Consider the following 18,078-nt stretch of genomic DNA (forward strand, 5'->3'; position numbering starts at 1 on the left):
TAATTGTGTAGGAAGTTAATGGCTTGATTACACAGATAAATTATGTCAAGTTACATTAAACACAGTAATTAGACTGTATATCCCTAGTGAGATAAATCCTAAGGATAAAAGGAAATGTAAAAAAACCATAAACTGTGTTTAGTAGTTACATCATTAGAAATAATATCGGTATTATTATTATTCTGAAGGTTATAATTATGAGATAAAGCAATTGAGTAATTATGTAAATGTCTTTAAGAACCAAGATTTTTATAATAGAGAAGAAACTCAAAGAAATTAAATAAAACTTACAACTCGAATTGAAATTGGGAATATAATGGGAACTCATGATGTGTTTTACTCTTAAAAACATGTATCTCCTGGCTCTGTCCACTAAAAGGACCTGGAAGCACTGACCAGTATTCTGTCGCAATGAGGTATCCCAAAAGAAACCAGGACTCTTTAAAGAAATGATTGATCATAGATCTAGGATAGAAAAGTAGAAGATGAGCCTAGAAAACACTTTGTTGTAGCAAAAGGTAAAGAAGGTATCAACATTACTTGGGTCATGGCAAAAGTACCCAGGAGCTAACTTAAGTAGGCACCCTCTGGCTGATGTGGGGGCAGTTTGAACATCAAAAAGAGTATCTACAATAAATGAAACATGTCAAATATATTAAAAATCCGTGACTTCAGAATGATATTTAATAAAGAAAAAAAGGCTTTGGACACCTTTGGAAGATGCTGTGGAACCAGCACATTCTGGAAACAGATAAAGTGGAAAGTCAAACTTTTATTGTACCTTGCCTTTACTCACTATACTTCCTCAAATGCTACTTGGTCTTTCCTACTATAATAGCCTTTACTTCACTGCTTACAGAACCAGTGTAGAGATTTTTTCATTTAGTTGCTCAGTGTGCCTGTTCCAATTATGCATCCCAGAACCAGGGAAATAACCACAGAGTAGGATTGTAGACACACTAGGCCCATTGTGAGACAACTTAAGCGAAGACTTCATTGATGACCTGATCTGCATAGACCTCTCCTGGTTAGTGACCACTGTGGTATTGGGATCTGTAGAATTTTTTCAGCAGCCTTGCTCAGTAATACTGAAAATGTCCTGGATTTCTTTTTCCCACTGCATGGTCACCCTGCTAACTCTTCACAGGTCCCTTAGACGAAGGCCAAGAGGATGTACATATGGATGTGTAACAGATTCCTTTTAAACGTGTAGATGCATGGGAAAGGGCACCAGCTTCTCCTGCAGGTCATCTACGGCAGTAGTTGGAGATGGTGAGAGATAAATGAAAACAGGGTTCTAGTTTGTCCTTATAGTTGCTTCCGTTCATATCTAGCTTTTCTTCATGACATCTAGTTTAGCTGGCCCATAGTGACTTTGGGCTTAACACCAGATGCAGAAACAACTGCATTGCATTGGCTTTTCTACCAGCTCCTACAAGTGTGTCACACCTAATTCCCAAAATAAATCCCATATTCTGTATCACTCAGTGTAGCTCTGTTTTCCTGAATAAACCCTGATACATATAGGAATTGGTTTCAATTACAGAAATAGTTCCAGAAGAATATAACCTCATGAATGGGTACTCTAACTGGATCTGGATTATCTGGAATTGATTCTCTGCTTTGATTAGATTTAAAGGCCACTGGTAAAGGGTACACTGGTAATCCATGCTATGCAATGGCAAAACAGTTACTTAAATTATCACCTATATAATCAAGTGCCTATAAAGGATAAGGTGTGTAAAGTTTTTTTGATGGAGAAAACTGACAAACCAGAGACTCAGGAAATAGTTGCAGGTTGCAGTTTGAGTACAGAGACATTCAGGCTGGAGACCTGAAGAGCCATTGTTACCATTCAAGTCCAAAAGTGGTCTACTGCAGAATTTCCTCTTGCTTGGGGGAAGTCAGCTTTTTGTTCTATGAGGCCATCAACTAGTTGTATGGGGCCCACCCACATCATGAAAGGTATTCTGCTTTATTCCAAGTCCAGTGATTTAAATGTAAATTTTACCTAAAACACTCTCACAGACACATCCAGAATAATGCTTGATTAAACATCTGGGCACCATGGCCCAGACAAATTGACACATAAAATTAACCATCACACTCTCCATTTTACACATGAGGAAACTCTAGACTTTGAAAAATTTATACAGATCCATAATTCATTGTCTGCAATTTTAAATTTGAAAAAAAAAACCCGAAAACAGACTTTTCCAAAGTTAACTGCCTATACTTTGGTGGCAAACCTGACTTGAACTGACAGGAGGCTATTTATGGTATAGGTATATCTGTGTGTGCACACACATATATGCGTGTGTATACAGATACACATAAACATTTATTATGCCTATTCACATGTTTTACTGAGAAATATTTATGACTACTGTAATCTCCGTCCTACTCTAAACCCTTAAAATACTGTTCTTGGCTGTGTTAGGCTTTGCTATATTATACATGTAACTTGTACACACCAGCTAATTATTCCCAGTAGGTTATTGATAGTGAATGTGTTTTATTTCAGTTTGTATTCTCTGAAGTATCAAAGTACTTTGCCAAAAGGAAGCACGTAGAATGTTGAATATAATTGTCTTGAGTCTGTCAAAATACTTTTAACACAACCCTGTCTATTGCTTTCATCTGGGCTAGAAAGATTGTTAAGGTTCTTTACAACTTGTGACTTCAGGAATAGTACTTGATTTTTTGAAAAATAATTCACCCCAGTTATATACTCATTATCAAGGAATTTTTACATGATTCCCTTGAGTTGTCCCATTATTACATAGGAGTCTGTGAGTTGTAAGATTATCCATTTTTTTTTTTTTTGGTAGGATATTTTATTAGTTCAGAAAGATCAAACAATGTCTTCAAAAATTATAGATACCTTATGGGCTCAGTTAAGCATCTGACTCTTGATATCACTAGTCTCGGCGGGGCTCCACACTCCATGCTGACTGTGCTTGCTTGGGATTCTCTCCCCCTCTCTCTCTGTCCCTCCCCTGCTCATGTGCTCTCTCTCTCTCAAGAATAAATAAATTTTAAAAATATAGAAATTTTAAAAAGATATCTTAGACTTTAAGTTTTATAGATCTTAACTTCCATACATTTATATTTTAGCATATAGGATTAAATATATTTGACCAGTAAACACCTTAATAAATGTAACAAATGCCCACAAATTGAATTCTTACATCTAAAATCACTTTTTTTTGAGAGAGAGAGGGCGCTAGTGAGCAAGGGGCAAAGAGAGGGAGAGAGAGAAGCAGGGTTCACCTCGGGCTTGTGCAGGGCTTGAGCTCACCCGATGTGGGGCTTTAGCTCATCCAAGTAGGACTTGAACTCATGAACTGTGAGATCATGACCTGAGCCGGTTAGATACTTAACAACTGAGCCACTCAGGTGCCCCTAAAATAATTTTAAATGTTCTAACTCATGCTTTTAAAATAACCTGTAAAGTGCTGTGTGAAGGAAAATTTGTATAGTTGTTTTCAATTATAGACAAATCAATGATTCCACAAATTATTTTTCCCCCGAAACATAAATTGAGGTGGAGATCTGGCACGGGCACAAAATAGATGTGTCCCCACATGTGGTAAACACAAAAGATCAAAACAAAGTGAAGATGAAAAAGAGAGTAGACCTGAATTACCTTAGAGGAAGATAGAGAACACAGTGGTGACATTAAACCAGATGGGCTATAATCATAAAAAGAAATTGAATAAAATACTTTTTTTGTAAACATATGCAGAATAAATCTGAAAACATGAAACCTTGGTAGCTGGGATTATTTTTTTTTCTTTGCAGCTGTCAGTTAACATTTTATTTTTTAAGTTTTTATTTTAATTCCTGTTCATTAACATACAGCATTATATATGAGTTTCAGGTGTACTATATAGTGCTTCAGCAGTTCCATACAACACCCAATGCTTATCATGACAAGTACACTCCTTAGTCCCATCACTTATTTAACCCAACCCCCCCACTCCCACCCCCTTCCCCTCTAACCGTCAGTTTTCTGTCTCTCTCTCTTTTTTTCCCTTTGCTTATTTGTTTTGTTTCTTAAATTCCACTTGAGTGAAATTATATGGTATTTGTCTCTGACTTATTTCACTTAGCATTATACTCTCCAGCTTCATCCATATCATTGTAAATGGAAAGATTTCATTCTTTTAATGGCTGAATAGTATTCCATTGTATATGTATACCACATCTTCTTTATTCATTAGTTGATGGACTCTTGAGCTGCTTCCATATCTTGGCCGCTATAAATAATGCTGCTATAAACAAAGAGGTGCATGTATCCCTTTGAATTAGTGTTTTGTATTCTTTGGGTAAGTACCCAGTAGTGCAGTTGCTGGATTGTAGGGTAGTTCTATTTTTAACTTCTTGAGGAACCTCCATACTGCTTTCCACAGTGGCTGCACCAGTTTGCATTTCCACCAGCAGTTCACAAGTGTTCTTTTTTCTCCACGGCCTTGCCAACACTTGTTGTTTCTTGTGTTGTTGAGGCTAGCCATTCTGACAAATGTGAGGGATAGCTGTGGTTATATGATATAATCACTCAGTGCCTTTAATACATACTGATAATATTAACATGGTGACACTAGACTGGAAAGTCATCTATCTTTTGGTAACACTCTTCCTAATGAGCTTAATCAAGATAATAAAAGGCTTCTTTGACTACTCAAAATATAGTTTTCAAATATTGGAAATCACAATAGATTTTAGAAATGTTGATCTGGTGTGAGAATTGAAGGTGAGAAATACACTGCAGCAGAAAAGATCCAAAGCTTAGTAATGAATAACACTTTTGGAGGAACATATTTGCTGGAACATAAAGATATTGGTAACCAAAAATTAATAGTAAATGACATCTTTAATGATAATAGCAATATTTATATAATGAAATACAGCTACTTTTTTTTAAGATGCAACAAATCTTGGCACTAAAAGATAAAATATAGATATCCAAGAAAGAAATATCACAGGGAGTTCTTCTTTAATCATGTTATGGAATTAACTGTTTCCATAGAGTTGATTTTCACTTGATCTTCTCTGTTCAAGAGTTTCATTATCCAGTTCATTGCTGAATTACTAATCTCTCCTAAAGCTTTCAGTTTGGCCCATTTGGGGTGTGGGGGAGAAGGAAAGAAACCAGGCAAAAATAAATCATAGCTTTTAAGATTGTATACATAGCTGCTACAAGAATGCTTATAGTAGCATTTTTCATAATTGTCTCCAAATGGAAATGCAAATGCCCATTAGCAGTACAATGGATAATGAATTTATTATTACTCTATAATATCCTGATATACCTAGACATCCCTCTTTCTAGCATATTCCTAAAAATGGAATTGTTGAGTCATAAGGAATGCATATTTTCAACGTAGTAGAAAAGGCCTCACTGTTTCTCAAAATAATTGTAACTATTTACATTTTTGCAAGTAGCGTAAGAATTTCTGATAGTCCTCAGCTTCACTCAGTGAAGTCAGATATGTTAAATTGTGTGACTGTAATGATTATTGGTTTCTCATTATAGTTTTAACTTGCAGCTCATAATTCTATTGAAGTTGAACATCTATGTTTATTGGCCTTGTGAACTTTTATTCTGTGAAGTGTCTCTTCAAGCCTTTTAACCATTTCTCTATTGTTTACTTTTTCTCAAATGTTGCAAATATCTTCTCCAAAAAACAAAAAAATATCTTCTCCTATTCTGTGGCTTATCATTTCCTTCTTTCTATTTTTCTCTTCCCCATCTCCTGACACATTTTGATAAACAGAAATTATTAACTTTGATGGAGTCATATTTATCTCTTTGGTTTTATGATGACTGTGTGTCTTATTTTAAAAACTCCCTTTCTATCCTGACCTCTAAAGATTCTCTTTTAGCTTAACTACCAAAAGTTTTATAGTTTTACCTTCCACAGATAAGTCTTTATTCACTCTAAAATTGATTTTGTGTATAGGGTAAGATAGAAGTCCATTTTTTCCATGTGGTAGCCATTCATCCCTGTAACCTTTCATGACAAAATTGTCATTTCCTCAATATTTTGCAGAGTCCCCTTTGTCATAATTTGTGTTCGTATGTGTGTGTCTGTTTCTGAGCTTTCTTATGTTTCATTTGTTTGTCTGCCAATCCTGTGTCAATACCATATTGCTGTTTATTATAGCTTTAGGAGACACTTTTGAAAACAAATACAAAATTAGAAAAGTGACTTGATATCTGATAGAACCACTCCTCTTGTTCTATTTTTCAAAATTCTTGTCTGTTCTTGGCCATGGACATTTCCTATTCATGTTAAAATCGTGTTCTTAAATTCCATAAAGAAATGTGATGAGATTTTGATTGGGAGTACATTGAGTCTATAAGTAAATTTGGAGCAAGTTAAAATAATTTAAAGTTTTAAAGATTCCAGTCTTTTGGACATGCATCTCTCCATTTGTTTACATCTTTTTTACTACCGTCAGTAAAGTATATTAATTTCTTTATAGAAGTCTTACACATCTTTGTTAGATTTAGTTGGTATATTTTAGTAATTGATATTTTATGATATAAATAGTATTTCCCTGATTTTATTTTGTGATCTTTGCTTGCATACAGAAATAGAAATGCTTTTTATAACTGATTTTTTTTAACCAGGAACCTTGCTCAGTACAAAAACTGTAGATTCTTTGAGTTTTTCAACAGCTTTATTGTGGTATAATTTGCATACCATATATCTCGCTCCATTAAGCATACAATTCTGTGATTTATAGTAATTTTACAGAGTTGTGCAAGCATCACTTCAATCAGGTTTCAGCACATTTCCATCAAACCACAAAATCTCCCATGCCTATTTGCAGGCATTACCAACTTCCTATTTCTGACAATCAATAATCTACTTGCTGTCTCTTTAGATTTGCCTGTTCTGGGCATTTCCTGTATAGGGAATCACACATCATATGTTCTTTTGCATCGCACTTCTTTCCCTTAGCATAATGTCTTTCAGATTTATCCAAATTGTAACACATATCGGTATTGTGTTTATTTTTATCAATGAGTCAGTAGTATGGATATATACCATATTTTGTTTTATCTGCTCACCAGTTGATGGACCTTTGCATTGATTCCACTTAAACTATTGTTTAATTGTGGCAAAATATGCATATGACATTTACCATCTTAACCATTTTTAAGTATACATTTCAGTGGTATTCAGTGTACTGAATGATGTATCACCACCCATCCTTCTCCAGAATTGCTTTTCATCTTGAAAATTGGAAACTCTGTACCTATTAAACTAAACTCCCCCAGTGCCCTCTTCCCCCTCCTCCAGCCACTGGCAACAACCACTCCACTTCTGTCTCTGTGACCTTGACTACCACCCTAAGTACCTCATATAGGTATCAGTCCCCATGTGACTGGCCTATTTCACCCAACACAAAGTCCCCAAGACTCATCCATGTTGTAGGGTATGCCAGAATCTCCTTCTCTTTTAAGGCTAGCAGATAAGGAGGGACTTGCTTCTGTCATTTTACTATTTGTTTTCTGTCTACTTCACAGCTTTTTTGTCCTTCATTTCTTGCATTACTGTCTTTATGTTTAGCTGATTTTTTTGAATGAAACATTTAAGTTTCTTTCTCATTTCCTTTTGTGTATATTCTGTGTGTGTGCGTGTGTGTGTGTGTGTGTGTGTGAGAGAGAGACAGACAGAGACAGAGACAGAGAGAGAGAGATTACCATAGGGATTACCTGTAACATCCTAAAGTTGTAACACTAATTTGTGTTTATAGCAGTTTAACTTCAGTAACATACAAAAACTCTGATCCTTTATAGTTCTGTCCCCACTCCTTTTAGTTGTTGATGTCACAAAATTATACCTTTATACATTATGTCCAAAAGCGTAAACAAACAATTGTTCAAAATGCATCAGGCTCCTACATTATGTAGAAAACAAGGGGCACCTGGGTGGCTTAGTAGGTTAAGTGTCTGACTTTGGCTTAGTTCATGATCTCAAGGTTTGTGGGTTCAAGCCCCACACCCAGCTCTGTGCTGACAGCTCAGAACCTGCAATGTGCTTCAGATTCTGTCTCCCTCTCTCTCTGTTCCTCCCCTGCACACACTCTCTCTCTCTCTCTCAAAAATAAATAAGCACTTAAAAAATTTTTTTAGAGAAAAATATAACTCTACTCTTTGTTTTCTACCTGATTTAAGAGTAATAGATTTTTTAAAAAGCAGTTAGTCTATGGGGTGCCTGGGTGGCTCAGTCAGTTGGCATCTGACTTCAGCTCAGGCCATGATCTTGAGACTCGTGAGTTTGAACCCTGCATCAGACTCCTTGCTGCCAGCTTGGAGCCTGGAGCCTGCTTTGGATTCTGTGTCTTCCTCTCTCTGCCTTCCCCGCTTGTGCTCTGTCGCTGTCTCTGTCTCTCAAAAATAAACAAACATTAAAAAAAAAAAAGGGCAGTATATGTTTTTTCGTCTAAAAGCCAGTATTATTGCAACTTTGGTTCATAACTGCACATTTTGTTTTCTACATAATTTAAGAAATTAATGCATATGTTGGATTTTGTTTATGTATAATTATATCCTCTCTGAATATAACAGTTTTTTAATATGAAATTTATTGTCACATTGGACTCCTTACAACACCCAGTGCTCATCCCAACAGATGCCCTCCTCAATGCCCATCACCCACTTTTCCCTCCCTCCCACCCCCCCATCAAGTCTGAGTTTATTCTCAGTTTTTAAGAGTCTCTTATGATTTGCCTCCTTCCCTCTCTGTAACTTTTTTTTTTCCCTTCCCCTCCCCCATGGTCTTCTGTTAAGTTTCTCAGGATCCACATAAGAGTGAAAACATATGGTATCTGTCTTTCTCTGTATGGCTTATTTCACTTAGAATCACACTCTCCAGTTCCATCCACGTTGCTACAAAGGGCTATATTTCATTCTTTCTCATTGCCAAGTAGTAGTCCATTGTATATATAAACCACAACTTTTTTACTTATTTCCAGTCATCATATATTTTATTTCCCTTTTTCACCTATTACACTGGCTAGATCTCCATTACAGTGCAGAATCAGAGTAATAGCCTCTCCTTTTTTTCAATCTCAGAAGGAAAGCTTTCAGTCTTCATCTTTGTGTATAATGTTTTCTGTGTTGGGAGATAACTTCTGTTAGATTCAGGAAGTTTTCTTATTTTTCTGAGTTTTTATCCTATTGAATTTTATAAAAGATTTTTCTGTATTGTTTGAGGTAATCATTTGATTTTTTTCTTATAATCAATGGGATAAATTTTATAGATCAATTTTGCTAGTGTACCAAATTTATATTCCTATAATAAAACTAACACAGTCCAAATGCATTCTTCTTAATATATTTCTGGATTTGGCTTGCTGGTATTTTGTTTAGTATTTTTTCATCTGTGTTCACTAGAGAGATGGACCTGAAGCTTTCTATTCTTCAACTCTCATTATTAATTTGTAGAATCAAAGTTATGCCAGCCTCAAAAAATTGCTTTTTTGTTTTCTCATAAACTGTATGTTAGAAATGTTTATTTTCTTTGAATATTTGGTAGAGCTCTCCAGTGACACTGTCTTGGCCTGGAGTGTTGTTGTTGCTGTTGTTGTTGTTTTGGGATTTCTATAGGAATATCTTTGATTGTTGATTCCATTGAACAGTTTAAAAAACTCTTCAAATTTTCTTTTTCTTCTCTGAAACAGTTTTGATAAATTATATTTTTCTAGAAATGCCTCCATGTCTTCTGAATTTCCAAGTATTTTGGATAAAATTTGTTCATAATATCTTCTTATCTGATGTCTGAAGCATCTGTAATGATTGCATTGCTGATACTGATATTATTTGTTTTTTTTTTAATACATGAAATTTATTGTCAAATTGGTTTCCACACAACACCCAGTGCTTATCCCAAAAGATGCCCTCTTCAATACCCATCACCTACCCTCCCCTCCCTCCCACCCCCCATCAACCCTCAGTTTGTTCTCAGTTGATAGTGATATTATTTGTACCTAGTCTCTTTTGTCCTTATCATTTCACCAGAGGATTGTCAATTTCATTACTCTGTAAATAAGCTTTGATTTTTTAATCTTCTTTATTTTATATTTGTTATATATTTTCTCTTTATTACCTCGCTCCTTCTGCTTTTTTTGCTTTCATGTTGCTGTTCCTTTTCTGTCTTCTTGAAATAGAAGCATGTATCACAAATTTTCACCTTTTGTTTTTTCATCATTTGAATATATTTTCTTAAATGCTATTGATTTTCTCCCAGACACTGACATAGCTTTAGCATACAAGTTTTGATACATCTAGTATTTTCACTCTTATTTACTTCAAAATATTTTCTGATTTTCATTTCTTCTTTCAATCCATGTGTTATTTATAAGTACATTTTTAAATTTCTAAACATATGGGGACATACTCTTTTTGTTAATTACTTCTATTTTCCATAGATATGTCTCTTAGAAACAGTATATAGTTTTGTTTTAGACCATTTAGTTCATTTATACTCAGTGTAATCCAAAGTATATTGAGATTTGTTATGTTTTATTTTAGTACTTCCTATTTTTATCATCTCTGCTTTCTTTTTCTTTCCTTATCTTTTTTTATTGACTAGGTATTTTTTTTAATCATTCCACTTCTCCCCTTAAGTTTTAGAAATTAAATACTCTGTTACCCTAGAAATTATGCCATATATATTTACCATAGGAAAGTCTAAAGTTAATCAAAGCCATTTTCCTCTAGCCAGATAATCCAAGAACTTTGGAACATATTAACACCATTTGTTTCCCTGGCCCAACTTATATGTTATTGTTGCCAAATTTTTAAGTCTGCTTTGTAGTGTTTTTATTTCACACTGCTAATTATTTTATATAATTACAGTTCATTTAGCCCATATATTTACCACCTTCTTTGTTCTGCATTTCTTCTTATATCTCAAACATTCCAGCTAGGACTACTTTTCCTACTTTTTTTGTTTTTAATGTTTTTTTTTTTTTTTTTTGAGAGACAGAGTATGAGCAGAAGGGCAGAGAGAGAGATGGTGGGGGACAGAGGATCCAAAGCGTTTTCGGTGCTGACAGCAGTGAGCCCAGAGTTGGGCTCGAAATCATGAACTGTGAGATCATGACCTGAGCCAAAGTTAGACACTTAACTGACTGAGCCACCCAGGGCGCCCCTATTTTTCCTACTTCTTATGTTCCTATTTGAGCAGTATTTTGGCTGGTTGACAGAATTCCAAGTTGACTGCTATTTTCTTTCAGAAAATTAAAAACAATCTGTTTACCTCTGACTTCTGTTATTTCTATATAGAATACATCTGGCCACCTCACTTATCACTCCTTTGAAAGTAATCTCTTTTCCTATGACTATTTAAATGTTTTGTTTTTCTGTCCTTTCACTGTGATGTATCTTAAGTATGGGTGTCATTTCATTTGTTGTATTTTGTGCCTTTTGATAGTGTAGATTGGTGTTGGTTCAGAAAATTGGCAGATGTCAACTTTTCAAATATGGCATCTGGAAATCTCTGTTTCCTGCCATGATGGAGAAACTGGTGCCAGACTTAACTTCCCACAAGAAACAACTAGAAAACTGGACAAAATATTTGAAACAATTATTTTTCTGATACAAGAGAGACAAGAAACAAGATAAAATCTAGACTCACCTTGGATTTCTGTGTCAAGGTACTTTCATGACCATGGTCCAGAGAGGGTACATCTCAGCCACTTCCAAGTCTGCCTGAGTAACTGAAATTTGCAAGGCAGAGAACCAGAGAAGATAGAGCTACACAGAGAAAGAGCTTTAGAAATCTGCATAGTAGTCCCTTTGTGTTTCTTACTCATACATAGAATGAAACTCAAAGAAGCTAGGCAAACAATGACTAAGGAGCTATAAGCTGAAAAACATCAATAGCTCACATAGGGCTAGGAGATATTAGAGTTCTGCCCAGCCAGAGGGGAGAATCCTTCAGTAAAGATTCCAGAATGACTTTACCTTATTAATAGAATTAAGCCAGCCTAGAACAAAAGGTATTCTAAATTTGCCTTGACAAGACTTAAAACCAAGCCTCAAAATAATCTAGCATGTTCTCAAGTAATTTAATTGCCTGCCAGAAAAAATCCAACACTTTTATTACCAGGTAAGCAAAAAATAGTACCCATAACCAAGAAAAAAAGAAGCAGTGCATAGAAACACACTCAGAAATGACAGAGGTTTGGCATAATTAAACTTTGAACTAGTGGTTAAAAATGTGCCCAGTGATTTAAAGAAATACATGAAGATGATGAGAAAGGAACCATATGAAAATTTGGGCATGCTAATTATAAAATTGGAAATTGCTTTATTTACTGGATGGGATTAACAAAAAATTATACACCGCAGGAAAAAAGATCAGAGAACTTGAAGACAGAAAAGAAAATTACCCAAAAATGAAGCATAATGAGAAAAAAAGACAAAAACAAAGACAGCCTCAGTGACCAGAAGGACAATATCAAGCAGGGTAAAGTGTAGGGGTGACAGTTAGGGGTATTTTAAGAAATAATAGTCAAAAGTTTTCCATATTTGATTAAAAAAAACCTTTGTATTAGTTATCTATTACTAATTTGTATTAGTAATTTGTTATAACAAATTACTTCAAAACTTAGTGGCTTAGAACAACATTTATTATTCCACAGTTTTTTTGGGTCAGGAGTCCAGGCTTATCTGAATCAGAATGCCTCTGACTCAGGATCTGTGATGAAACTTCAGGCATCTCAAGGCTCCAAAGGGGAGGATTCACTCCCAAGTTCACTTTAAAGCCATGGCAGTCCTCGAGTATTAATTGTTGTTGGCAGGAGACATCAGTTCCTTGCCTCGTGAGCCTCTTTGTATGTGTACTCACAACGTGACTGCTTGCTTCCCTCAGAGTGAGAGCTGAGAAAGAAAGAGGCAAAGAAAGGAAGAAAGAAGAGAAGGGAAAGCAAAAGTTGTCTTTTTTAATCTAATCTTTCAGTGGCATCTCATCACTTTTACCTTTTTCCATTAATTAGAATCAGGTTATTGTGTATAGCACCCCCTTTGAATGTGGGGGTCTGAATACCAGAAGGTACAGAAATTGGGAGCCATTTTAGAGGCTACCTGCCACACCATTACATTACACAATATACAAAAGTAACTTCAAATGAATCATAGTCTTACATAAAAGGAAAACAACAAAAATTCTAAAAGAAACATGAAAAAAATCTGTAGTAAGCAAAAATTTCTTATATAGGACACAAGAAGAACAAATCATTTAAAAAATTGATAAATTGGACTACATTGTATTAACTTCTATTCAAAAATCACCATTTAAGAAAATCAAAATAAGACTGTGAGAAAAGATTTGCAAATAGTATAACTGACAAAGAACTTGTACTCAGAGTACTTTATTTTTTTTAATGTTTATTTTTATTTATTTTTGAGACAAAGAGAGAGCACGAATGGGGGAGGGGCAGGGAGAGAGAGGGAGACACAGAATCTGAAGCAGGCTCCAGGCTCCGAGCTGTCAGCACAGAGCCCAACACGGGGCTCCAACTCACAGACCGTGAGATCATAACCTGAGCTGAAATTGGATGCTTAACCGACTGAGCCACCCAGGTGCCCCCGGAGTATTTTAAAAAAATCTTACTGGTCAATAACGATAATAACAGTTTGGCAGTTTACTACAAAGTTAAATATGTACTTACTATGTTATCATGCAGTTGGACTCATAAATATTTAACCAAGAGAAATGAAAACAGATTCACACACAAAAAAACTTGTGCACAAGTCTTTGTAGATGCTTTATTTATGATAACCAAAAATGGGAAAAAAAAAAACCCAAATGTTCATCAAGAGGTGTGTGGATAAATACTCAGCGATAAAAAGGGACAAACTACTGATAAATGCAACAACATGGATGATTGTCAAAAGTGAGCTGAAACAAAAGCCAAAGAAGAGTGCACACTGTATGATCACATTTATATGAAATTCTGAGAACGATAATTTTAATCTGTAACGAGAACAGTTTAGTGGATGCGTAGGGCTGGGGTTAGAGATGGGACAATGACTACATGGGGTCATGAGGGAATATTTTGGGGTGATGGACATATTCTGTGTATTAACTGTGATTGTAGTTATGTGACTATATGCATTTGTCAGACCTTACCAAACCCTACACTCAAAATGACTACATTTATTTTCCATAATTACATTTCAATAAGGTTGGTTTTAAAAACAAAACAAATATTGCCTCTGTTCAGTTCTCTCTCTCCCATACTACATTACTGTGTCTCTATTTCCATCTTTTTCTTTCACTGTGCTATATTCAGACAGTTTCTTCAAGTCTAATATTTTATGTTCTCTTTATGTTCAACCTTCTGTATATGTCCACTGAGTTTTTATCTTAAGGGTTTTTTGTTACTAGAAGTTCTATTTAACTTGGTCATATCTGCCATTTTACATTCTTAAAGCCTCCTTTTTCTTGCTGACATTTCCAAGTTTGCCATGCTTTTCTTTTAAAATAGTAAACATTATTTGAAAGACCACATCTGATAAATTCAATATGAGACAGGTTTGTTTCTGCTGGTTCTATTCATGTTGTATGGTTGCTCTATCTGCTTGTTAGTAATTGCACTGGAAAATTTTTGTTATGGGGATTACCTAGACAGGCTTTGCCTTTGCTGCTTCTGGGTGCCTTAGAGCACTTCTGGTTTTGAGCACTTGACCATACAGTTAGGCTTTCTGGACTACCCTAGGTATTTGTTCTTTGAGGTAAATCTGTAAGATAGCTGGTCTGTGGCCACAACTTCACAGGAATATTTCTTTTTTCTTTTCTTCTCCTGTTTTGCTTATGACCAAAGTAGCTTCTCTATAGTTCTATGACTTTACAAGGAAGGACATGGATTAAGATATGTTTCACCTTTATCCTGAAAGAGTATCAGTATTGGAAAAGGTTTCTCTACCACACCCCCTCATGAAAGAACGAGATCCTAAATGTGGGCTATTGTAAATGCCTTCTGGGGCATAGGAAGCATTGGTGTTCCAGTATTCTGCTTCTTTTTCTCATTACAAACTTCCATTCAGTAACTATCTTGGGACTTTTTGCTATATTTTCATCTCTATAATGCTTTTAAAGTGTTGTAGAGTTTTTCATGGGTTGATTAATCTGAATGCCCTGGTGTGCTTTTACTGGATCTAAGCATATATATCTCTTTAAAAATAGCCACCTCATTTAGCACAGTGATTGATATGTCTTGGTGAAAATCTTTGGATAACTTTTGTCTTGTACAGAGTTTACATGTGTGTCTGGTCGATTACAGCATCCTGGAAGTTGAAATGGACTGTAGCTACAAAATAAATCAATTCAAACTATTACAGGGAATTAGCCTCAGGGTCTTTAGAACCAGTGTTGCACTTATAGAAACATATTACTTCTTTAATAAAAATTAGCAATTGATATTAGTATTATGTCTTAACTAAAAGAAATACATTGTGTGCCTCTGTGTTGTAACCAAATTACTTTGAGTGAGATATAGCAAGGGCAGATGCAGATTAAGAGACAAAGGAAAGAATTTTATAATTTCTTATAATCACAGTTTCCTGGGGCAAACACAGCACACCACAGAGGGCCACTGAAGGGTCACAAGGCAGAGGAAGTAGGGGTAACAGTGGGCAAGTCCCTTTATTGTATTTTCCGGTGGAAGGAATAAGGCAGGGTAAGTAGGGTTAGGATTGGATAATTTGAATGATTTCAGTGGGCTCTGGTTGCCTGATACCTCGCCCTGGGGCAGTTAAGGCAGATGTACAGTGGTCCAGAGTATGAGAGCCACATAACCAAAGTGGTTGGGAGTGTGCATTTAATCGGCTGTACAAGGAAAAAAAAAAAAAAAAAAAAAAACAAAACAGACCTCTTGCTAGGGCCTCAAAATTGAGTCAAGACAACATTTAAAAACAACTATATTATACCTTGAAGCAACTAATAGTATAGAGTCATAAGCCTAGGATATAAGGACAGATTTTAATAGGACAGAAGTGCCTAACTTTGAATTTATTTATATCACGGTGTTGAAAGATAAAAAGTACCTGTCATGTTAGCTGAGATCTTAAAAACATCTTGAAAAATGTAGCATAATTTGTAACTATACTTCTTGCTTAGTGAGAGACTTCCCATGCGGAGGATGTCCTATAAAGATTTAACATTGCATTTTCTAACATAATAGCTTTTTCTTCAGTCAGTATGCTTTGATAATTAGACACTATAAATCTACCCAAAAAGCTTTTGTCACTTGACAGATATTTTGCATCAGGCTTAAGAGAAAGGCAGTGCCACTTCTTTGTGGGTTTCATTACACTTGATTTTTCCCATAGTTCTCAGAAAAAAAGTAATGAATAAATCAATTTGGTTTACTATTATCTTTGTATTAAAAATTACATGTAGATTATTAAAATGATATAAACTCTGCAAGAATATAAGCACATTAATATTTTATATAGTTGCTTTTTTTATTGGTAAACCTACCTGAAAATATCCAAATTTGCTCAGATTCAGGGTTTTAGGACACCTTTAAAAGTGTTCAGCAAGATTATTTACATCTTGGCTGTCTCTACACTTTATTAAGTTTCAGAATTAAGTTCAGAATTCCAGTTTAAAGTATCTAATACTTCAGTTTGCAGATTTATACAGATACTTTCAGAAACAAAAGCAGATACCTAAAAACTCACTTTAATTTATATAAAAAAAACATGTGAGTGACCACTCTTTTCTAAGCATTCTGCTAGCTGCTATTGAAACACAGCGATGAGTAAGACCAGGCCCTGCTCTTAAGAAGTTACTATATCCCATTACCCATTTTTTGTTTCTCCTTTTAGTGTTCATCATTAAGAGTTACTGCATTTTGGGGCATCTGGGTGGCTCAGTTGGTTAAGCATCCAACTGTGGCTCAGGTTATGATCTCGTGGCTTGTGAGTTCAAGCCCCACTTTGGGCTCTGTGCTGACAGCTCAGAGCCTGAAGCCTGCTTCAGATTCTGCCTCTCTCACTCTCTGCCCCTCCTCTGCTTGCACTCTGTCTGTCTCTCTCAAATACAAACAAACATTAAAAAAAAATCTAAAGGGGCACCTGGGTGGCTCAGTCAGTTAAGCATCGACTCTTGATTTCAGGTCAGGTCATGATCTCACGGTTTGTGAGTTCAAGCCCTGCATCAGGCTCTGTGCTGACAGCATGGAGCCTGCTTGGGATTCTCTCTCTCCCCCTATCTCTCTGCCCCTCTCCTGCTCATGCTATCTCAAAATAAATAAATAAATTTTAAAAAATTATTTAAAAAAATTTTTAAAGTAATTGCATTTTATATTTATTTCTTTATACTTTTTATCTTCTTTCTCCCTCATGAAGGGAGAAAATATACTTTTTATCTTTACTCTCTCCCTGCATAAAGTAAGTTGTCTCTTGTGTTCCCCACTATATCCCTAGACCCTAAAAGAGTGTCCAGCCCTAGAAGATACTCAAAACATATTTATTGAGTGAATGAATGAAAGCTAGTTGATCTTTTTTCAATTATTTTTTCTTTTCTAGGACAAATTCCCCTTTCAATTTTGATCCTTTATGCAGAATTTTAGTTTTTGAAATGCAATTAAACTTTGTGAAACATGATAAAGTATAATGTGCCGCCACTATTCAAGAAACTAAGAAACATAAATTGCCATAATTATACCACAGCCTATAGTGAAGTTTTTTCTTATCTCATAAAGTTTTTTAAATGGTATTCATTCTAATAATTATTATGAAAACTGTCGATGATAAAGGAATACATAGTCCAAGATGAAGGCACCAGGATTGAGAGAAATAAGTTAAAATTAGTACTGCTCATAATCAAGATCATACTTTCAGAGGATAAAATATCACACAAAATAATGTGGCTAGGATTATTTATCCAATTGTTTGAACTCATGTTTGAACTCCTGTTCTAAAATTTCAAGTACACATTGGTCATATATTACAAACCTCTGTGAAGTAAGCATGTGTATCCATAGGCACCAACACATCAGTAGTTATTGGCACATAATATTTATTGAATGAATATGCATATA

At 35.2% G+C, this 18,078-nt stretch overlaps 1 protein-coding gene across 6 annotated transcripts in view; it reads left to right on the plus strand.

The window, feature by feature from the left end:
• Positions 1-18,078, plus strand: part of SCLT1 (sodium channel and clathrin linker 1) — a 226,360-nt gene that overhangs the window by 176,040 nt on the left and 32,242 nt on the right. The window contains exon 19 of one of the 6 annotated variants that reach the window (XM_045055874.1): positions 1,148-3,303. The exons of 4 other annotated variants lie outside the window; for them this stretch is intronic. In XM_045055874.1, coding sequence (XP_044911809.1) covers positions 1,148-1,205 — 58 coding nt within the window. In that variant the 3' untranslated portion in view covers positions 1,206-3,303. Of the gene's footprint in view, positions 1-1,147; positions 3,304-18,078 lie in introns of those variants that run through there. One more of the 6 variants, XR_006596760.1, reaches the window with a different exon arrangement.

Source organism: Felis catus, chromosome B1 (genome assembly GCF_018350175.1).
Source record: "Felis catus isolate Fca126 chromosome B1, F.catus_Fca126_mat1.0, whole genome shotgun sequence".
NCBI lineage: Eukaryota > Metazoa > Chordata > Mammalia > Carnivora > Felidae > Felis > Felis catus.